This window comes from Giraffa tippelskirchi, chromosome 11 (assembly GCF_054371585.1).
Source record: "Giraffa tippelskirchi isolate mGirTip1 chromosome 11, T2T-mGirTip1v1.2.pri, whole genome shotgun sequence".
Classification (NCBI taxonomy): domain Eukaryota; kingdom Metazoa; phylum Chordata; class Mammalia; order Artiodactyla; family Giraffidae; genus Giraffa; species Giraffa tippelskirchi.
The window spans coordinates 11,216,438-11,239,597 of NC_137285.1; the positions used below are offsets into that span (position 1 = coordinate 11,216,438).

The following is a 23,160-nucleotide window of genomic DNA, read 5'->3' on the forward strand; positions in this document are numbered from 1 at the left end:
AGCATGTGCTAGGGGTCATTAACTTTCTGAGCTCACGGGGCAGGATGTGGGTCTCAGGCCACCATTGTTTTATTGTTTGGGGCCATGACTCATGGTTCTGTTGTTAAACAAACCTGCTCGGTTTCGTGGTTAGGCAAGCCTGCATTCTTGAGTGATTGTTAACTTCCAGGGGTCTCCCATACTTTTTTCTTTACTTACAATCCCCTAGTGGATTAACTATTTAATCACCTACTTTGCCCCTTTACTCTGTCCCTATCCACAGGGCTATTAAATGGGACAAGCACAAGGACACTGTCATCTATGCAACTGTACTCTGTAAATCACTATTATCTACAGGCCGAGATTCCAAAGATATGCTCTAGACCACAATGTCATCCTCTCTAGGGTGGGGAGCTAGAGGGCTCTAAAGGCAGGAACGTGAGGGTGGTGGGAGGGGTGGGCAGGGAGGAGAGTGAAAGACCACCCAGAGGTGGTGGCTCTTGAGCGGGGTCTAGCACCTAAGAAAGAGTCTGTCAGGGAGACAAGGGAAGGCCTGGCAATCCAGGCAGGTGGCTCTGAAGGAGCAGAGGTGTGGCCGGCTGTTAAGTCTCCTACTTCCATGGCTAGAGCAGGAGAGGGTGGAGGTGGGGGTAAAAGATGAAATCAGCAAGGGGAGCTTGGGCTAGACGGTAAAGGGCTTTGATCGATCGATCGCTGGGCTCAATGTTGGGCCTTGGTCCCCAAGGTGATGAGGAGACAGGACACACTTGGAGAGAGGGAGGTGGTGAGATGAGATGTGTGCAACCTGTGGTGGTGGAGGCTGTTGGAGGAGGAAACCCCCAGATCCCTCTTTCAGTGCCCTACCCCACAACAGGGGCTTCCCTGGTGGCCCAGACGGTAAAGAATCTGTCTGCAATGAAGGAGAAGAGGGTTGGATCCCAGGATCAGGCAGATCCCCTGGAGAAGGGAATGACAACCCACTCCAGTATTCTTGCCTGGAGAATTCCCTGGACAGAGGAGCCTGGCGGGCTATAGTCCATGGGGTCACAAAGAATTGGACACGACTGACCGACTAACACTTAATTACCCCACCCCAACAGGAGGAAAGGGGGCTGGGAAAGTGGGGAGGGGGAACTAGATCCTCCGGGGATTAAGACCAGTCACCTGTTTTGACCTATTTGCCATATTCGTCTTCTTTTTTTGGCCCCACTGCGAGGATCTTAGTTTACCACCCAGGTATGGAACCGGTGACCCCTGCAGCGGAAGGGCAAAGTCTTAACCGCTGGACCACAGGGGAATTCCCTGCCATGTTCTTCTTTTAAAGACCAGCCTACTAGATGGAAACGCTGAACCCAATTAGCAGATCTCACCAACAGGTGTTTGAGGCAGGGCGTTCACTAAGCGAGAGTGTCAGTTGCTCAGCTGTGTCCGACTCTTTGCGATCCCATGGACTCCAGCCCACTAGAGTCCTCTGTCCATGGGAGTCTCCAGGCATGAATACTGGAGTGGGTTGTCATTCTCTTCTCCAGGGAATCTTACCAACCTGGTACCTTCTCAGATACTTATCACCATTGATTACCAGAAGAATTTTGACGCAAACTCGCCCACCCCTCCGTTGGGAAGAGAACCCTCTAGTTTCACCCTATAAAAGTTCCTCTCCGGCCTCCTATGGTTTATGTGCATGAGGTTTCATCTCAGCTTCTGCTTTAGCAGCGAAAGCAGAACCGACCTGCAGGTGACTGAGAGCAGGACGGAGAGTGGGTTAGACCCTCGGGCCGCTCAGGGCGCCTGTACCTTTAAGGGAAGGGGCGAGCCCTGGGGGCGTGTCCGCTGGGCGGGGTTGTATGAGGGGCGTGGCCGGCGCGGGGCGAGCCGGGGCAGAGCCTGGGGCAATTTCGGGGACCGGAGCCGGATGCGGCAGCTGGAGGGGAGCGTGAGTCCGAGACGTCTGGGGCAGAAGGTCTGGCGGCGCGGGCCGGCGGGCAGAGGCTGGAAAGGCCGTGAAGCCCGGCGGGGTCGAGGTGCGGAGTTTGCGGGTCCGAGGCCCGGCCGGAGGTAAGAGGAGCCTCCCCGCCTGCCTAGGCGCGGCGGGAGGATCACGCACCCGGAGTTCATTTGCTCAACATCCTCCAGGATTGGGAAACAAGCACTTGGACGTTCCCGGGGTCTCGCACCTAGAAAGTGCAGCCGCAAGAGTGATCGTAACCCCGGTTTCCTGCCCCTGCTCCTCCCTATCAGGTCTGCAGATCTTCGGAGCGTCTGAAAGTGTAGCCTCGGACAGGCGCACAGCAGCGCTCAATAAATGCTCCCTTGTGAGTGAGCACGAGAAATCAGCGGCCAATAGAGAGGAGACTTGTGTTGATCCTTAAGTTGGGAACACCTGAGGGCGTGAGCCCTTGTTCAATGAACCCTTATCGTTTGCTCTGACGCGCCAGCGTTTATCTTCATTTTACGGATGAAGAATCAGAGGCTCAGAGACGTGGAGTGACCTTCCTAAGGCCGCATAGCGCCCCAGTGGCTAAGACTGTATTGCAGACCTGGAGTGTCGGCTCCAAGTCAGTGCCAAGTGCAGTTACAGAGAACTGCAGAAGGGAAGAGTCTGTCAACAGGTGAGGAAAGAGTGCTGAGACAGGCCCTTCTGCCCCCTTTTCCTTCCCCCAGGCACCCTCTCCTCCGCCAGGACTTTGAGCAAAGATTTACCAAAAAAAAACAAAAAACGTTGTTTTCTGGGCTTTGTTTTTCTTGAAGGCAAAACAGGCTCATTAGCAACACGTGGAAGAGCCAAAAGAAGAAAACTAGTGTGCCAGGGACTTTTTTTCCCCCCTTTCGAGTTTAATTTCTTTGGAAGAAAAATTAAGCTGGTTTTTCCCTGGTGTTGAGGGAAAAGACAGATGCTCAGGCCCAGGCCAGCTCCGCTGCTAACAGCGTGTGTGACTTTGAGCAATTCATTTCCCCCCGGGCCTTGATTTCCCCATCAGAGGTGGTTATTGCCCTGGGTTTCCATGGAAACACTACTGGGGGCTCAGGAGGAAGGGCTATGTATTCTGCCTGCTAGATGAGTCAGGCCCATCCAGAACGTGGCTTCTGCATCGGCTTTCCTTTGGAGGGGTGAGGGGCGTTCTTCAGGCCCCTCCTGTTGGGTCCTGTGGTCTGGTCTTCCGTGACACTGTCCCTTTCTCACTCCTACCCAGCAGGCCACTGGAGGTGCCAGCTGTTTGCAACTGAAACACTACAGAAGGGGAAGCATCGGGTGAGGGCTGGGCCCCTTGAGGGCTGATGGCCAGAGGACTGCTGAATATGTACTGGATCCTGAGTTTGCAGCTCTGTGTGCTGCAAATGGTGGAGACAGTGTCCGGGGCTAGGGCCCCATCTGCAGGGGCCCACATTGGCTCCCAGTTTCCAGCCTCAGGTGTGAGCCAGACCGGCGTGGTAGACGTGAGTATACACGCAGGGAACTGGTATCAGATGGGGATGTATTCAGATGATCTGCTATTTATTGAGCACCTACTCTACCAGGCACTGAGCTGAACCCTGGAATATGCCAGGGAACATATACTATAGACAAAAATCCCTGCCCTGATGGAGTGAACAATCTCCTAGGAGGATGGCTAAATAAACATGTAGATTTCAGGCAGTAAGACGCTAGGTGCTCTGCAGATGGAGAGGATGAAGTGGTATTGCGGAGTGGAGGCTGTGAGGTACAGGGAGTATTTACAACTGTTTCAGTTTGGGTGATCACACATGGCTTCTGGGAGGAGGTGACCTTTAAGCCAAGCCCTGAGTGGAGAAAGGAAGCCACTTGTAACAGACGCGGAAGAAAGAACATTCCGGGTAGCAAGAAAAGCATATGCAAAGGCCCTGAGGCAGGAACAAGCTTAGTGGATTTCTGGAACTGTGAGGAGGCCAGAATGGCTGGAAAAGGGTGAGTCATGGGGGAGAGTGTTAAGAATGAAATGGGGATGTAGTGGTGGTCAGATTACGAAAGGCCTTAGGAGCTGAAGCTAGGAGGTGGGGTTTGTTTTATGACAGTGGGGGGCCCATGGAAGGTTTTCAGCAGGGAGTTATCAAAATCTGATTTATTTCTTCAAAGAATGTCTCTGGATTCTCTGGAGAAAATGGACTGAGAGGATTGAGGGTAGCAGCAGGGAGACCAGTGGGAAAGTTCTGGCAGCTTCCCAGGTGATGGTTGTGCAAGAGAGGAAAGAAGTGGCGGGACTTGGAGTAAATGTCGGAAGCACAACAAGCAGGAGGTACTGATGGTTTGGATGAAGGGGCAAAGTGGTGGAAGAAAGGAGTCAAAGATGGCTCCAGATTTCTGGCCTTAGTGTCTTGGTGGGTGGGGGATGGTAGTGCCTTTGACTTGGATTAACCAAAGGAGAAGCAGTGATGAGAGCAAGGAGGCTTCCTCCTGAGGCAGGGAGGTATGCAGACGGGGGAGACAGGCTGCAGGGAACTCGCATCATTCTGTTCTGATGTCTGTAAGGGGAGGGGAGGTCACAGTGGATCCAGAGTGAAAATCTGAAGGCGGGGGGCTGGATTCTCACTTCGTATTTTCTTCGGTGGGAGGACAAACGAAGTAACAAACTCCTCCCCACCTGAACGGACAGCTGAGAGTGTGTTTAGCGCCCACGCCAATTTTATGGGGCTACAGAGTACCTTCATGCCCTTTGTTAGAACCAGGCAAACAGGTAATTATGCCCATTTTACAGATGGGAAAGTGATTTGCGGTTCCCGTAGGTTATAAAATTGCTGCCTCTTGGAGGCAGGAAAACGGGGGTTATCTGTGGCTTGGGTCAGATAATCTCTCTGAGTTATTGAGCTCTTCAGCCAGCACTGTGCAGAGCTCAGCAAATCCTGCCCTCAAACCCCTGAGATGAGTCTAATGATTTCTGTGCTGCCCATGAGGATGCTGAGGTTCAGGGAGGGCACAGAGCCAGGACGTGGCCTCATGGCTGCCTCCTCCTGAATCCAGATCCTCCCTCTCTGGCTTACCGCCTCCCAGGACTACACAGGTGGCTGGCCTTTTGGAAGTCCCACCAGCCTCTGGCCAGGGAGCCTGCAGGCTGGGAAAGGCCACCCACTCCTCACCTAGGTCCTTTTATGTAGTCACTCATTCAACAAATATTTATTGAGCACCTATTATGTGTCAGGAACTGTGCTACACATGAGGAGTAAATCATTCAGTTCCTGCCCTCATGAAGCCTGTATTTCTAGTTCGGGACACACATGAGAAACAGGCTCACAGGTCAGGTAAATCCACAGGATTTCACTGAGCGACGAGGATCACAAAACAGGGTAGGGCTGTGATGGAGTGAGATGGAGAGAGGTGACCGCTTTGCCTTGGGCTGTCGGGGCAGGCCTCTCTGTGTACAGAGGCTTGAAGCTTTGCAAAGATATAGCAGAACAGCATGTGCAAAGGCCCTGAGGCAGGAGCAGAAGGCCATGTCATGTCACAAACTTTGGGAGGCCGAAGTGGCTAGAACAGTGACCTGGGGGGTGAAGGATGAGGGAGGAGACAGGAGAGGGAAGCCAGGTGGCTGGGGCTTTTTGGACCACTGGAGAAGGAAATGGCAACCCACTCCAATATTCTTGCCTGGAAAATCCCATGGACGAAGGAGCCTGGTAGGCTACAGTCCACAGGGTCACAAAGAGACACGACTGAGCGACTTTACTTTCACTTTGTGGACCACTGTGCAAAGTGGGTCCATTCCTAGGCATAAGATGGAGCCATGCTAGCATGTAGAACACAGGAGGGACATGATCTGGGTTTTTTGTTGTTGGTTGTTTTTAGTTTTTTGGCCACACTGTGTGCCGTGCAAGATCTTAGTTCCTCGACCAGGGATTGAACCCACGTTCTCTGAGGTGGAAGCGTGGAGTTTTAACCACTGGACCGCCAGGGAAATCCCCAGGAGGGACATGATCTGATTTCAGTTTTTACAAGGATCCCACTGGCTGCAGTGGGAGAATCAACTGGAATGGGCGGAGGCAGGGAGCAGGCTGGCAAAGCCGTTGGGGGAGATGGTGGTAGTAGCTTTGGGAAGGGGTCCAAATTAAGATTTTTTGGTGGGGGGGGAAGAGTACTGGGCCACCCAGTGCTCAATGCCCTCATCCTTCCAAGTGTGACCTCAGAGGACCAGAGACTTGTTTGGCATCAGACTACCAGGGCCCAGCAATTCTAGGACACTCCTTTTGGGAAGAAGGAACTATGAAAAAAAAAAAAAAATCCTCACAGATCTGACAAAGAGACTGGACATTTAGGGCTGACCCTTGCGGTCCCGAGGGGAACAAGCTAACAGGTACAGAGAGCTCTTTATCTCTACTCTCAATTTCCACCTCTGGAAAAAATAGTAATAAACGCTTGTTTTACTGAGCACTGAGTATGTACCAGGTACTGTTCAAAGCACATGAGTTAGCTCATTTAGTCCTTCAAGTTCACCCCGCCGGTCAAATCAGGTCCACTGCTGGGTTTTGTGCAGTCCAGGAGCTGGGAATGTTTTTTATTTTAATGAAATAATTGATTTTTGGCCGAGTGGGTCTTCATTGCCGTACACAGACTTTCTCTCATGATGCTGAGGGAGGGCTACTCTCTAGGTGTGGTGCGCGGGCTTCTCACTGCAGTGGCTTCTCTTGTTGCAGAGCACAGATCTAGAGCTCGCAAGCTCAGTAGTGTGGCTCACGGGCTTAGTTGTGTCCGACTACGTGATCCCATGGACTGCAGCACACCAGGCTTCCCTGTCCTGCACTATCTCCTGCAGTTTGCTCAAACTCATGTGCATTGAGTCGGTGATGCCATCCAACCATCTCATCCTCTGTCACCCCCTTCTCCTCCGGCCTTCAGTGTTTCCCAGCATTAGAGTCTTTTCCAGTGAGCCGGCTCTTCGCCTCAGGTGGCCAAAGTATGGAAGCCTCAGCATTACGCCTTCCAGTGAATATTCAGGGTTGATTTCCTTTGACTGGTTTGATCTCCTTGCAGTCTTTCATTTTATAACTTGGATGCCTTTCAGCAGGGCACACGCCCTCCAGCTCATCACCACTGTTGCCAGCAGCCCCGGTGGTTTTAGACATTTGTGTAATCTGCCTGGTCCCCAGGGCATTGCGTTTGCAACCCTATCCTGTCCATCCTGACCCTTAAAACTTACCCACAGAGGGGAAAATATTTGACCCTCTCTGGATTCCCTGGAGATCCTGACTGACTCAGGGAAGAGGATGAGCGGGGAAGGAAATGGACTGAGAATCACCCACCCCGGACTCAGAGCAGCGCCACATTAGCTCTGTGCCCCCTGGGCAGAGCTGAGTTCAGCTCCTGATGAGTTTCAAGGGAGAGGATGGCCATCTTCGGGGCACGAGGGCAGGCAGGAATGCGATTCTGGAGGCCAGATTTGGGGGGACCCGCCTTGCTGACTCACTCTGCTGTCAGGAAGATGGAGAGGAACTGGGCTGGGAGAGTCTCCTGCTTTCTCCTTGGCCGACTCTGAGGACTGGAAGGAGCCCAGGGCAGGAGGTGCGGAGGAAGGCAGGAGGAGGAGGCCGCCCCTGCCCCTGGTTGGGCTGTTTCCTCGAGAGCTTCAGCTAGTAACTTTCAGGCAGAGCTGAGTTTGAAACCAGCTAGCAGTGGCAGGCTATGTACCCGGGGGTGAGTTCCTTTGCCTCTCTATGCCTCAGTTTCTCATCTGTGAAGTGGAAACAATTGTACTAACCTTCTAGGTCTGTTTTGAAGACTGGGCGAGTTGGGGTCCAGCACAGTGTGTGGCAAAAAATTATGAGTCCCAACTGTGTGCAAGACTTTGATAGGGGACGTTAAGTCAGTCTGTAATCCTACAAATAATGGGGGATTTCAAAACACGAGAAGTGCTTTGAAAAGGAAGACCAGGGGTGAAGAGAGTTTTTAACTGGAGGATCTGCCCTGTCCTGGGTAGGGTGGTCAAGGAAGACTTCCTGGAAGAAGCATCTGAGGATTGGAGAATGAATGAGTGGTGTTTTTTCGAGGGAGGTGCCCCAGGCAGAAGGAACAGTGCATGAAATAGACATGGCGGGCTCAGTGCGGCGTTTAGAGAGAGCCAGTAAGCAGGGGATAGAGGTTACCAGAAATCTCACCTACAGCTTGGCGTCGGTAGAAGTTCACAGAGGGCTTATGGAGGGGGTAGAACTGTTAAGTGAACAGTTCAGTTCAGTTCAGTTCAGTCACTCAGTCGTGTCCGACTCTTTGTGACCCCATGAACCGCAGCTTGCCAGGCCTCCCTGTCCATCACCAACTCCCGGAGTGCACCCAAACCCATGTCCACAGAGTCGATGATGCCATCCAACCATCTCATCCTCTGTTGTCCGCTTCTCCTCCTGCCCTCAATCTTTCCCAGCATCAGGGTCTTTGCTAATGAGTCAGCTCTTCGCATCAGGTGGCCAAAGTATTGGAGTTTCAGCTTCAACATCAGTCCTTCCAATGAACACCCAGGACTGATCTCCTTTAGGATCAGGACTTTAGGATGGACTGGTTGGATCTCCTTGCAGTCCAAGGGACTCTCAAGAGTCTTCTCCAACACCATAGTTCCAAAGCATCAATTCTTCTGCACTCAGCTTTCTTTATAGTCCAACTCTCACATCCATACATGACTACTGGAAAAACCATAGCCTTGACGAGATGGACCTTTGTTGGCCAAGTAATGTCTCTGCTTTTTAATATGCTGTCTAGGTTGGTCATAACTTTCCTTCCAAGGAGTAAGCGTCTTTTAATTTCATGGCTGCAGTCACCATCTGCAGTGATTTTGGAGCCCAGAAAAATAAAATCAGCCACTGTTTCCACTGTTTGCCCATCTATCTGCCATGAAGTGATGGGACCGGATGCCATGATCTTAGTTTTCTGAATGCTGAGCTTTAAGCCGATTTTTTCACTCTCCTCTTTGAGTTTCATCAAGGGGCTCTTTAGTTCTTCTTCACTTTCTGCCGTAAGGGTGGTGTCATCTACATATCTGAAGTTATTGATATTTCTCCCGGCAATCTTGATTCCAGCTTGTGCTTCCTCCAGCCCAGTGTTTCTCATGATGTACTCTGCATGTAAGTTAAATAAGCAGGGTGACAATATACAGCTTTGACGTACTCCTTTTCCTATTTGGAACCAGTCTGTTGTTCTGTGTCCAGTTCTAACTGTTGCTTCCTGACCTGCATATAGGTTTCTCAAGAGGCAGGTCAGGTGGTCTGATATGCCCATCTCTTGAAGAATTTTCCACAGTTTATTGTGATCCACACAGTCAAAGGCTTTGGCATAGTCAATAAAGCAGAAATAGATGTTTTTCTGGAACTCTCTTGCTTTTTTTGATGATCCAGCGGATGTTGGCAATTTGATCTCTGGTTCCTCTGCCGTTTCTAAAACCAGCTTGAACATCTGGAAGTTCACGGTTCACGTATTGCTGAAGCCTGGCTGGGAGAATTTTGAGCATTACTTTACTAGCGTGTGAGATGAGTGCAATTGTCCGGTAGTTCGAGCATTCTTTGGCATTGCCTTTCTTTGGGATTGGAATGAAAACTGATCTTTTCCAGTCCTGTGACCACTGCTGAGTTTTCCAAATTTTCTGGCATATTGAGTGCAGCACTTTCACAGCATCATCTTTTAGGATTTGAAATAGCTCAACTGGAATTCCATCACCTCCACTAGCTTTGTTCATAGTGATGCTTTCTAAGGTCCACTTGACTTCACATTCCAGGATGTCTGGCTCTACGTGAGTGATCACACCATCGTGATTATCTGGGTCGTTAAGGTCTTTTCTGTACAGTTCTTCTGTGTATTCTTGTCACCTCTTAATATCTTCTGCTTCTGTTAGGTCCCTACCATTTCTGTCCTTTATTGAGCCCATCTTTGCATGAAGTGTTCCCTTGGTATCTCTAGTTTTCTTGAAGAGATCTCTAGTCTTTCCCATTCTATTGTTTTCCTCTATTTCTTTGCATTGATCTCTGAGGAAGGCTTTCTTATCTCTCCTTGCTATTCTTTGAAACTCTGCATTCAAATGGGTATATCTTTCCTTTTCTCCTTTGCTTTTCACTTCCTGTGTTTTCACAGCTATTTGTAAGGCCTCTTCAGACAGTCATTTTACTTTTTTGCATTTCTTTTTCTTGGGGATGGTCTTGATTCCTGTCTTCTGTACAATGTCACGAACCTCTGTCCATAGTTCATCAGGCACTCTATCAGATCTAGTCCCTTAAATTTATTTCTCACTTCCACTGTGTAGTCATAAGGAATTTGATTGAGGTCATACCTGAATTGTCTAGTGGTTTTCTCCACTTTCAGTGAAACAGTTCAGATGAACAGTTCAGTGGCATTCAAGACATTCTCATTGTGCAACCATCACCACCATCCACCTCCAGGACTTTCTCATCTTGCAAAACTGAAACTCTTCCCATTAAATAACTCTCCGTTTCCCCCTTCCCCCACCCCTGGCAGTCACCATTCAGCTTTCTGTTTCTGTAAGTTTGACTACTCCCAAGTACCTTGTAAAAGTAATGATGGAATTATACAGTATTTGTCTTTTTGTGACTGGCTTATTTCATTTAGGGCTTCCCTGGTAGCTCAGATGGTAAAGAATCTGCATGCGATGGAAGAGACCCACATTTGAGCCCTGGGTCAGGAAGATCCCCTGGAGAAGGGAATGGCTACCCACTCCAGTATTTTTGCCTGGAGAATCCCATGGACAGAGGAGCCTGGCAGACTACAGTCCATGGAGTCATAAAGAGTCGGACACGACTGAGCGTTAAACACTTTCCTATTTCACTTAGCATGATGTCTTCAAGGTTCATCCATGTAGTAGCTTATGTCAGAATTTTCTTCCCCCTTTTAAGGCTGAATAACATTCCATCATATGGATATGCCACGTTTTGCTTAGCTTATTCATCCACTGATGGACACTTGGGTTGTTTCTAAACCTTTTGGCTGTTGTGAATCAGGCTACTATGAATATGGGTGTGCAAATGTCTCTTTGAGACCTGACTTTCAATTCTTTTTCATGTATACCCAGAAGTAGATTTGCTGGATCGTATGGTAATTCTGTTTGTTTTTTTCCAGTTTTTGTTAAGATACAATTGACCTACAGTACCATGTAAGTTTAAGATGTACAGCATAATGCTTTGACTGACTTATATTATGAAATGATGATAATAAGTTTAGAGAACATCCATCATCTTCTACAGATACAAAAGAAAAGTTTTTTTCCTTGTGATGAGAACTCTTGGGATCTACTGCCTTAACATCTTTCATATATACCATCCAGCAGTGTTAACTATAGTCATCACTTTGTACATTACGTACCTAGAACTGGTTATTGTATTTTTGATTTGGGGAGGGGGGAGCTGCCATGCTGTTTTCCACAACATCTGTACCATTTTTACGTCCCCAACAGGAGTTGCACAGGGGTTCATTTCTCCCCAGCCTCTCTAACACTTGTCAGCATGAATCTTTCTAATTAATATTCAGGGTTGATTTCCTTTAGAATTGACTAGCTTGATCTCTTTGCCGTCCAAGAGACTCTCGAGTCTTCTCCAGCACCACAGTTCAAAAGCATCAATTCTTCGGTGCTCAGCCTTCTTTATGGTCCAACTCTCATATCCATATGTGACTACTGGAAAAACCATAACTTCGACTACACAGACCTGACCCAGGAATTGAACCTGCATCTCTTGTGTCTCCTGCATTGTCAGGCAGGTTCTTTACCATTAGTGCCACCTGGGAAGCCCCAGGTAGAGCTTTGGGGAGGGTATTTTAGCAAAATCCCTCAGAGGTTTAAGATATTTCTCTCTCTGCAACAGACGCTATTAGGGCCCTGCCCATATCCTTTGGACCCTATTTTTTTTTTTTTGGCCGTGCTGTATAGTTTATGGGATGTTAGTTTTCTGACTAGGGACTGAACCCAGGCTCTTGGCAGTGAAAGCGCGGAGTCCCAACCACTGGACCGTCAGGCAGTTTCTGACCCTACCATTTTGGTGGGCTTCTGTTGACTTCGGGTCACCAGCATCTTTTTCCAGAATCACCTACAAGCATGGTAGGCCAGAAGTGCTGGGGGCCTAGCACCTCCCTCCCCGGCTCTGCTCACCTGATGGCTGGTGGGAGTTGGTGTATAAATACCCCAGCTCCCTTGCCCCTGGGATTACCAGCCCATGGTGGGAACCATCTCAACCCAGCCTTTGCTGATTGCTTCTCCCATCCCTGACTCACTTCCCTGTCTTGGTGCTTGTGCTGTCCACACCTCCCAAATGTGCTGCTTGCTTAGAAATCCTTGTCTCTCGGGTGCTTCTGGAGGAACTCAGACTGTGAGACTGTCTGACTCAGCACTTTCACTTCTAGAAATCTCTCAGATCAAGCATTCTCACATTTGCCCAGAGAGTCATGTGCAAGGAAGTTGACTGTTGGCGCTGGTGGAAAGGTAGACACACTCAACTCCTCGTCATTAGGGAAATGTTCCCTCTATTACGAGTCATCCATGGTATGAAATCCTGAGACTACTGTGGGCCAGGAATGGGACAGTAATGGTCAAGGACAGGAAATTTAGAAGAAGCTCAAATTGCCTGGCGGAGAAGGCAATGGCACCCCACTCCAGTACTCTTGCCTGGAAAATCCCATGAATGGAGGAGCCTGGTGGGCTGTAGTCCATGAGGTCGCGAAGAGTCGGACACAACTGAGCGGCTTCACTTTCACTTTTCTCTTTCATGCACTGGAGAAGGAAATGGCAACCCATTCCAGTGTTCTTGCCTGGAGAATCCCAGGGACGGTGGAGCCTGGTGGGCTGCCGTCTATGGAGTCGCACAGAGTCGGACACAACTGAAGCGACTTAGCAGCAGCAGCAGCAAATTGCCTGGATTCCAGCCCTTCTCTACCACTGAGTAGAACCTGAAATGCTGTCTTTTAAGTCTCCTTATCTATATAATGGGCAAGATGGTCTTATCTTCCTTGTAAGATCATTGTGTTGATTAACTGAGGTAACCTTTTAAGCTCAGCACTGTGCCTGGCATATAGAAATCACTCAGAATGTTTTTATTTTCTTCATTATGTCTGTTAATATGTTAATAAATGGCACGTCTGTGAAGTGGTAAAAGTCAAGTTGCAGAAACAAGAACTTTAGGACAGACCCATTTCTATGAAACAAAACGATCTCTGTACTAAGATGTATCTACGAATGTCATTAAACTGAGAAATGTCTGTAAGGGTCTGCTTCAAGCTGATCATGGCAGGAGAGAGGTGGGATTGTGGAGGGCAGGGATGAGAAAGGAGAATTTAGAAATCGTTACATAGTGTTTCTTTCTTTTTTTTTTTTTTTGCCATGCTGCATGACTTGCAGGATCTTAGTTCCCCAGCCAGAGACTGAACCCAGGCCCTGGCAGTGAAAGCTCTGAGTCTGAACCACTAGATCACCAGGAAATTTCCTGTTTTGTTTTAAATATGTGTATTCATGACTTGCTTCCCAGGTGGCTCAGTGGTAAAGAATCTGCCTGCCGATGCAGGAGGCACGGGTTCGATCCCTGGGTTGGGAAGATCCCTTGGAGGAGGAAATGGCAACCCACTCCAGTAATCTTGCCTGGAGAATCCCATGGACAGAGGAGCCTGGCAGGCTACAGTCCATGGGGTTGCAAAGAGTCAGATGTGACTTAGTGACTAAACAACAAATTCATGAGTTAACTTGTGTTCATTTCAAGTACAGGTTTATTTTTAAAAATGAAAGCGTGCAGCTGGAGCCTGGGAGGTTTAGGGACCAGGCTGAAGGAGGCTGTCTTCACTGCTTAGGTGGGGCTGGTCCAGTGGATCACGGAATGGGGGGTTCTGATGTTCCCCCGCCTCCCTTTCCACAGTGTCGAGAAGTGTGTGGCCTGAACGCTTCTGACCGCTGCGCCTTCGTCCGCACCAACCCCGACTGCCGCAGTGACGGGGGCTACCTGGACTACCTCGAGGGCATCTTCTGCCACTTCCCAGCCCGCCTCCTCCCTCTGGCCATCACCCTCTACGTGAGGCCCCACTCCGGGGGGAGGAGGCGGCTAGTGAGAGGGGCCCGTGGCCCCAGCAGGACTTAACGCTCTTTCCCTCTCTCTGGCCTCCCCCCCTGCGCCCAGGGTTTCTGGCTGCTTTATCTGTTTCTGATTCTGGGAGTCACCGCGGCGAAGTTGTGAGTTTGGCCCTGGCCTGATGTCCAGCTTGTAGATGGGAGAGCGGGGGTCCAGGCGGGGAGGTTGACTTGGGGAGGACCCACCCTGGGCTTGGGGGGAAGGACCGGGGGCAGGAGCCACTCACGGTGGGAGCACTCACTGTTGGCCTTTTCCTCCGTAGCTTCTGCCCTAACCTGTCGGCCATTTCCACCACACTCAAGCTTTCCCACAACGTGGCAGTATCCTTTCCGTCCAGTTCTTGTACCCGGGAGGGAGGGCTGGAGGGTGTGAGGGGCTGGGAGGCGGGGGACAGCTCGTGGCCTGGGCAGCCTGGAGCGCCTGCACCGAGGCCCCTTGACACGTGCCCCCCATGGCGTCACCTTCCTGGCGTTTGGGAATGGGGCCCCGGACATCTTCAGTGCCCTGGTGGCCTTCTCCGATCCGCGCACAGCCGGCCTGGCCTTCGGGGCCCTGTTTGGTACGAGCGAGCGGCTCTGGCTGGGGCTGAGTGGGGTGGGAGGGCAGCCGGAGGTGGGCGCAGGGTGGACCGAGCCTGGCCTCCTCTCTCGCAGGTGCGGGCGTGCTGGTCACCACCGTGGTGGCCGGTGGGATCGCCATCCTGCGTCCCTTCACGGTGGCCTCCAGGCCCTTCCTCAGAGACATCGTCTTCTACATGGCGGCTGTGCTGCTGATCTTCACCGCGCTCTACCGCGGCAGGGTCACGCTGGCGTGGGCCCTGGGTGAGTGGCTGCATGACCGGGGCGGGGTCACCCCAGGGCTGACGGCTGGGAGGCGTGGCAGGGGTGGGGGGTGGGGCGATGGGAGCCAGTGGTCCCCAGGGCGCTTAGTCACCTTTGGTTCTGAGTGATGGAAGCGCTGCTTGGAACCGTGGTAGCCTGAGCATGAAAGGGGACTTACTGAAGAGGGCAGGGTGGAGTCGGGGTGATGTTCTGGGTTTTCACAATTTCCAGTTTTCACGAGCGGTACAGCCACAATGCTAACTGTGACTCTCAGGGTCCTGGCGGCATCTCACTCCATCCAGATGGTTCCAATGACATGGATGGAGGGGCGGTTTATAGAGGGTTAAGAAAAACCAGGGAGAGTGGCTGCAATGTAGAGATGCCAGGGGCCAGCAACAGTGGGAACCCCTGAAGTGGGCAGAGAGTGGGGTGGCTGGAGCCTGTTGAGGGCTCCAGGCCCAGACCCGGGGTCGCCCAGCCTGAGCGAGAGTTGTGGAAGGTCACAGGCCCTGCCAGAGACAGGGCCCCACAGCAGGGAGGAGGTGCCCCAGACCCTCCCCTGCTGCCTTCTGATCCACTCTTGGGGCTCCGTGGGCAGGCCTAGGGCAGCCAGAGACTGGGGGATACAGTCTGCAGGGGCTCAGCCTCCCAGGGCACAGCGCAGGACACTAGCCCTTCGCACCTGAACTGTGTCCTGGAGGCCACTGTCTGCGCCAGGCGTTACACCCACTGTTGATTGCCGGGTTGGTTGGGTGGGGGGAAGGCAGGGGTGGGGTTGGTAGGGAGAGACTATGGGCCAAGGAAGGGAAGGGAGGGGGCGGGGCTCCAGGAAATGGCCCTTTGCCAGCTGGGGCTGGGCCTGCCACCAGCTGCCAGCGACAGGACTGGGTGCCCTTGTTCTCTGGGCCCTGTGGCCAGGGCGCCACTTGCTGACGGCGTGCCCTTGTCCGCAGGTTACCTCGGCTTCTATGTGTTCTACGTGGTCACTGTGGTTCTCTGCACCTGGATCTACCAATGGCAGCGGAGGAGGTCCTTGGTCTGCTCCATGCCAGATACTCCAGGTAAGGTCTGAATGGGGCCCCCGAGGGAAGACCGGTGGGCCTGGCACCCTCTGTGCCCAGAAACTGCTGCCTCTGTTTCCTGAGGCCTGTGCCAGCGCCCATCTCCTCTTCCTACTTTTTCTACTTGTTCTCCCAAGGTACCCCCTCCGTGGTTTCGCTTGTGCTGCTAAAGCCTCGTCATCACCTGCTTGTCCAACTTCATTAGTTCTTCGTGCTCCTGCTTGTTGCCAGGGCAAATCTTCCTAAGAGCTGTCACCTCTTGCATCCCAGAATGTGCCCCCTGCCAGATGCTTCTACATACACAAATACATGCACACACACACCCAGAAATACACAACACACACATTCACAAATGCATGCACAGCATGAATGTACACAACACATACACAACACACACATACAAGTAGACATTCACAAATACACACCCATATACAACCCACGGGCTTCCCAGGTGGCGCAGTGGTAAAGAATCCACCTGCCAACACAAGAGACCCCAGAGACCTGGGTTCGATTCCTGGTTGGGAAGATCCCCTGGAGAAGGAAATGGCTACTCACTGCAGTGTTCTTGCCTGGGAAATCCCATGGACAGATGAGCCTGGCAGGCTACAGTCCATGGGGTTGCAAAGAGTCGAACACAACTGAGCGCACACACAACCCACACACATACACAGATAAATGTCTCAAGCTGAATAGGGCTTCCGCCCCAGGAAAAGGCATGGTTCCCCCATTTACCCCAGTCCCCACTGCTCTCTGTCATTAGCCCTGACATGTGCAGACCTGATCATGTTGGGAAACCAGACTTCTTCCCCCAGGACTCTTTCACTTGGTCCCATGACATGCTTGGCCCTCTTTGGGGTGTGAGCCTGAGAACCTTGCCCTTGACCTGTTGCCATTTGTGCTGGGCCTCAGCTTTCTTCTCCAAACTCATTTGTACCCCAAACTCCACTCCCCAACTGTGCAGGGCCACCCCCGCCTCCCTGAACATGCCACGCTTCCTCTGACTTTCCAGGCTTTGCGTGTACTGTTCCTTCTCCCTGGTATGCCCTTCTTTTGAAAAGACTTAAGGACTCAGCCTGGAGGGAGCTCTGCAGAGACCCCCAGGTGTCTCTTCTGGGCTTGCACAGCTTTCAGACTTACCCCAGCACAACCTTTATCTCTCCATTCTGTTATTAATTTGCTTATATTTCTGTCTATTGGACTGTGAGCTTCCAGAGAGCTGGACTGTATCATTTCCTGAGGTCCTGGCACAGGTGCTGGTGACTCCTCCTACAGGAAGTCTACCATGATTTTTCCTCTCTTCTCCTCTTTATCTGCTGGACCTTCACCATTCAGCACATAGTACCCTGTGCTGTCTTTTAAACCCATCATAGCCCACCAGGCTGGGACAGAAGGAGAAAATGAGGCCTGGAGAGTCACACAGAGGCAGCACTCCTCACTTGAGAACAGCCATTTTCCTTTTGCGAAGCCTTTCTTTGCAGGGCTCTAATGCCGAATCCTCTAATCCCGAGGACTCCTCAGAACAGTTTCAGACTGGAAAAGAAAAATATGTCGGGTTTCAAATCCTGAAAGGTGCAACGTGGAAGTCAGTAAATGTTTGAGTTTTGTCTTCAGATGGCCGTATTAAATTTGACCTTACTCCCGCATCACTATATTTGAAAATGTTTTGTGAGTTAGACTTTCTGAGTCTGTAAGAATTCCTGAGTGTACAGGGTGATTGCTGAGAAATCAGAGGGGGCCTGGACACTTGCACCCCAAATACCGAGCAGTCCCAGGGGTGCCCTACCCTAGAATAGTGGTGAGAGGGGCTGGGCACCCCACCTGGCTCATGGGAAACTCCGTGCTCCCCTACAGAGATGCTGTCAGATTCCGAGGAGGAACGGGTGTCTTCTAACACCAACAGCTATGACTATGGTGAGTCTGGGAGCTCTGTGCCCAGCTGGGGTGGGGGTGCCAGCTGGACTGGGCTGGAGAGGTGGGCGATGGGACCATCCAGCAACCCCCACCCTCACCCCAGGAATGAGGCAGTGAACACCTCTCACCGCACCTCAACTGAGCGCTGAGCTGGGTTTGCCTTCCCCGCCCCCTACCAGGCTCTGGGCTTTTCCTTCTTCCCAGGGGTTGGGTGCACTGTGGGATGGAGTGGAGAGGGTTTCCCAGAGGCCGAGCCAGCCACGGACACCTGCCCCTCCCTGCTTGCACCCCAGGTGAGGAGTACCGGCCGCTGCTCTTGTACTCGGAGACTACGGCCCAGATCCTGGTGCGGGCCCTCAACCCCCTGGATTACAGGAAGTGGAGGACCAAGCCCGTGTACTGGAGGGTCCTCAAGGTGTTCAAGGTCAGGGGGGACCCTGGGGCCAAGCTTCTGACTTGGTGACAGCACAGAACAGTGGCCTCTCTGCCTTCTCCAGAGCACTGAGGTTGTGGGGTGAGGGTAGGGGGACTCTGCTGAGGACTTGATGGGGAAATACATGAGCTGGGACTCCATGGGGAATGTGAGTCATGGAGCATGACTTGGGCTCCTACCCACAAGGAGAGAAGGGGACCCCCTTCCCAAGGACAGAGAGAGAGGAGGTTGGGGACCCCTGCTGACCTGCTGAGAGCCGGGAACTGGGGCAGGCGAGAGTGTGGGTCACAGTGAGTCTAAATGAGATCAAGATAGCACTTTTCTGACCCCTCACTGCTTCCCTGGGCTGCCTGTCTCCTGAGGTCTGGATGTGAGCAGGCTGGTTTCCATGAGGCAGGACTTCAGTGCTTTCCCTCACCCAGACCCAAAAAGTCAGAGGTCTCACCTCATAGCCCTCCAACGTGGATACCTTTCAGACTTCCTCAGACCCAGGGGGCAGATAATGAACAACTAATATTTATACCCCATGACAGCTCTGCTATATCATGATCTCAGGCAAGTCACTTCATCGCTCTGAGCTTCAGCTTCCTCCTCTGTAAAATGGGGATAATGATAGAACCTTTCTTCTGGAATCCTTGTATCAGTAAGTTAGTGCTGTAGCCAGGCTGTGTGAAAAACATCCCCCAACATCTCACTGACATATGATGACACTATTTATTCTCATCCAGTCATCTGAGATGACTCTAGTTGGTAGCTCAGGTCTGCCCCATATCTCCTTCTGGGGCCAGTGGGAGTATGCTGTTTTCTTGGCAGAGGAGACCAAGGCAGATTCCCCAAGCACAATTTACGCCTCTGTTCACATCACATTCACCAACAGCCCATTGGCTAAAGCAAGAGGCACGGCCAAGTTCAACATCAGTGGGACAGCGAAATATATTCCAGTCATTTGACAAAAGTGTGGGGGTGATCAGTTCTGTTACGGGGTGAAGGGAATTGAAGAGCTGGGAACTGTATCCAGCCTACCACAGTGGTTGTGACGATTTGATGAACTAATCTATGTGAAGGACTGACTCTGTTGCTTAGCATATGGTAAGCACTCCATATGTGTTATTACGAGTTTAGTTGCTGGCTAAAAACACAAGTGAAAGTGAAACACAAGGTGTCAAGTCTGTCAGAGCTGGCCCTGTATCCTGGTTTCATATACCTTCCTGTGTGGCTTTGGAGAAGTTTCTTAGCCTCTCTGAGCCTCAGTTTCTTTATCCAAAAGGTAGGAAAATTAAGCGTTCCTGTTCAGAGTGTTGTCAGTGTTAGCAGTTGCCAGCACTCAGTTGGTGGCAGTGTGTTATAGCAGCAGTCAGAAGTGCTTGGGGGCCTGCACCAGGTGGGTGCCTTGGCAGTAACACCTTGTTCTTTTGTTGATTGATTGACTGACTGATTGATCGTTGTGCTGGGTCTCATTGCTGCGCGGGCTTTTCTCTAGTTGCAGGAAGTGGGGGCTACCCTCTAGTCACGGTGTGTGGGCTTCCCATGCAGTGGCTTCTCTTGTTGTGGAGCATGGACTTCAGGGTGCACGGGCTTAGTTGCCCCGTGGTATGTGGGATCTTCTCGGACACAGGATCGAACCCGTGTCCCCTGCATTGGCAGGCGGATTCTTAGCCACCAGGGAAGTCCAGCCTGGTTCTTGAGTGACTGAGATCAGGGTGGGGCGGCCAAGCACAGGCCTCCCTGCCTTCACCCTCCTGCCTTCCCGCACGTGACAGCTGCCCGTGGAGTTCCTGCTGCTCCTCACCGTCCCCGTCATGGACCCAGACAAGGAGGACAGGAACTGGAAGCGGCCCCTCAACTGCCTGCACCTGGTCATCAGCCCCCTGTTCTTGACCCTGACCCTGCAGTCAGGGGCCTGTGAGTATCCCCGCCCCCCAGGCCAGCCCAACCCCCTCCTCCCCACATTCCCAAAGTTTTCTTTTCAGTCACCCCAGGAGACCCTGGACCAGCGGGGCAGTCCTGGACATACAGCAGGCGCTTAATATGTGCTTGTGCCACAAGCCTCTGGTGAGCCGTCGGTCACACTGGCTCCAGAGGGGAGCTGCAGACTGGTGGTCCTTGGACCAAATCCAGCCCTCTGGCTCATTTGCTTGCATTACCAAATTTACAGAGTTGATGTCAAAATCCAGGGCTGGATTTCTCAAGAAAATCTGAGCCACATTCCTAACAGCAAAACTGGCGGAACCTGAGAAGAGGCAACCCCGTCGTCGTCCCCCCCCCCCCACCGCCAGTGCTGGTGCCCACTGACCCGCTCCTCACAAACCCTTCCACTGCCTATTGAGGGACCTGGGTGGTACCCGCTGGCCTTGAGCCTTCCCCCGTCTGCGCCAGGCTTTCCTTGTCTGACCTGTATTGGCTAGAGCACTGCCCAGTCTTGTCAGGCGTCTTCTAACGCCTCCTGCTCAGGTTCTTCCTGTTGTCCGACTTGAGTACCTCATGCTGCCCAGTCCTCTCTCTGTCATCTGGGCTCCTGCCCCTCAACCCAGGGGCATCTCCTGGAGGTGGTGATAGGGTCTTGGTAGCAAATACAGGGCTGAGTGTGGCTTTTTTTTTTTTTTTTTTTGCTAATGAGCGTCAGGATGAAAAGTCTACCAAATTCTGTTTCTCCACCAATTTATGGGAAGACATGGTCGCTGAGGAAGGAGTCAGTGTGAACCCAGAGATGGGAAGGGCGCCCCCCTAGTGGTGCCAGCGGGCTGGTTCATAACAGCCCTGCCTCTCCAGACCCAGGGGACGTGGTTCATCATATTTTTGCCTTCTTAAGAGTTCCCAAGCGTTCAACATTCAAGAACGTCTCGATTTTTCTCCCATTCTAAACTGATGTATTTGATATTTTGTCTTTAATCAGCTTTTTTTTTTTTTAAACTTAAATGTACTGGAAAGGAGTCTGTGTCACCGGTATCAATAGGAAACCAGCCTTGTTTCCAGTACACTTAAGATATTTAAATCTGTTACAGTGAGAGTACTGAAGAGGGAATCCATTTCCTGAGATGTGATTCTATGATATTTAGTGTCTTGTCCATTTGCCCCAACACCGTCTAGCGGTAGCAGGCCCATGCTGGGGAAAGACTGGTTCAGGCTGAAGCATTTGTGACCCCTTCCAGGTTGATCCCTGCATAGAGAGAACCTCCAGACTTGGCATCCTTCCCAAGGTCTGGGGGTTCTCTCTGTCCAGGGGTCAGCCCTGCAGGGGGTTACCTGCCTGAGAAGGTGACATGTCCGCCAGTCAAACCTCCCAATCTCACTGCCAACTTCCATCTTCCTTCTCAAGGCCACCCTCAGAGCCCTCTTTCTTTTTTTTTTTTTCCACACCACACAGCATGCAGGATCTTAGTTCCCCAATCAGGGATCAAACCTGTGCCCCCAGCAGTGGAAGCACAGAGTCTCACCACTGGACCACCAGGGAAGTCCCCAGAGCCATCTTTCTGAAGTGCCACTTGTCATATGTTGTGGTCAATCCCCCACTCTAAGACCTCATGGCTCCCCAGTGCCTTGGAAAAAGGCCACATCCCCCAGCCATCATTCGAGATCTCTGAGATCCCGAGCCAGCCACCTTCCCCAGCCCTTTATCTACTTGCAGTGACACAAATCTGCTCAACTCCTTCCCTTCCATCTCTTCCCTCTGCCAATGGAACCCTTGTGCCCCTCTCTGTTTACAACTCAGCTCACATCCTCAGCCCTCCAAGAAGACCCCCCTAACCACCCTGTGCCCCTGTCTCCTGAAATTCTTCCAGCACAGGACTGAGAAATACAGAGAAAGGACCTCTCACCCAGGCGTCAAGTTCCAAAGCCAGCTCTACAAGTGAAAGTCACATCCGTCAAAATTGCCCCCCGAAAATCTCCCGCCATGTATTGTGCACACAGTTTTGTATATTCAGCCCCCTTATGTTCTCCTTAGTGCACTGATGTTTGTTAGCCCATGAGCTGGACTAAAGAAAGAACAAAAGGAAAGTCTTATTACATGTGTCTGGCCAGATGAACCATCCATTGCCTTTAAGACTGATGATGAAAGGATGGTATGTGGAAATTTCTAGAGTGTTCTGCCTGCCTGCAGCGTTTCCTCCCTTAGGTGTTTTAATATGAAACCTCTAAAACCTTTGTAACTTTGTAGTGGATTGGTTCATAGAGTAGACTTCTCGAGAGAGCCAGAATTAGTAAGGTTGAGTTCTACTGTACAGGTCATCTCATGGAGCCGTGCCTATCCATTGGTAATACCTGGCTGGAGGGTGCTCCCTTGAAGCTCAGGTAGACCAAAGCATCATGGTTGATTAGTGATGTCTGCCTTGGGCACAGGAAAAGATAGTAGGAGTGAGTGGTCTTAGCCATTCCTTAGTTCCAGGCTGGAGAGTCTGTTTTTCATGTCTGTTTTTCCAGTGTGAGTAGCTCAAGGGCAGGGGCTATGTCTTTAATTTCTCTGTCTCTCTGAAGTGCATAGGACAGGGTTGGGCACACAGGAGGTCTCTACCTTATATCCAAATAGTTGTTTGAGTTTTATCTGTGGGTTTTATCCCCTCCACACCCTCTCCATCATGCCAAGGGGGCTTTCAGGAGGAGGTGCCAAGTTGAAGCCGTGGAGAGTACCAGCTCCCTTTCTCATCCCTCTGCAGATGGCGTCTATGAGATAGGTGGCCTCTTTCCCGTCTGGGCTGTGGTGGTGATTGCGGGCACGGCCTTGGCTGCAGTGACCTTTTTTGCCACGTCCAACACCGAGCCCCCCAGGTTTCACTGGGTAAGAAACCTTGGCTCTCCAAACTGGGAAGTGGGGACACTGAGGTCTCCCAGGCAGATATCCTGGGACTGTTAGGCCACTAATCGTTTTCCATGATAACAGGTCTTTAAGGCCACTTTTAAGAGATTTTGTGCCTGTTCAAGTTCCTCT

General features: G+C 51.5%; 1 protein-coding gene across 1 annotated transcript in view; it reads left to right on the forward strand.

Moving 5' to 3' along the window:
- The first annotated feature begins 1,899 nt into the window (after positions 1 to 1,899).
- Positions 1,900 to 23,160, forward strand: part of SLC8B1 (solute carrier family 8 member B1) — a 29,767-nt gene continuing 8,506 nt past the window's right edge. The window contains exons 1-13 of the mRNA XM_081546376.1: positions 1,900 to 2,034; positions 2,218 to 2,588; positions 3,171 to 3,414; positions 13,801 to 13,953; positions 14,059 to 14,111; positions 14,273 to 14,329; positions 14,463 to 14,569; positions 14,664 to 14,831; positions 15,785 to 15,892; positions 17,744 to 17,803; positions 18,097 to 18,227; positions 19,997 to 20,138; positions 22,889 to 23,010. Of these exons, the coding sequence (XP_081402502.1) occupies positions 3,256 to 3,414; positions 13,801 to 13,953; positions 14,059 to 14,111; positions 14,273 to 14,329; positions 14,463 to 14,569; positions 14,664 to 14,831; positions 15,785 to 15,892; positions 17,744 to 17,803; positions 18,097 to 18,227; positions 19,997 to 20,138; positions 22,889 to 23,010 (1,260 nt within the window). The 5' untranslated portion in view covers positions 1,900 to 2,034; positions 2,218 to 2,588; positions 3,171 to 3,255. The remainder of the gene's footprint in view (positions 2,035 to 2,217; positions 2,589 to 3,170; positions 3,415 to 13,800; positions 13,954 to 14,058; positions 14,112 to 14,272; positions 14,330 to 14,462; positions 14,570 to 14,663; positions 14,832 to 15,784; positions 15,893 to 17,743; positions 17,804 to 18,096; positions 18,228 to 19,996; positions 20,139 to 22,888; positions 23,011 to 23,160) is intronic.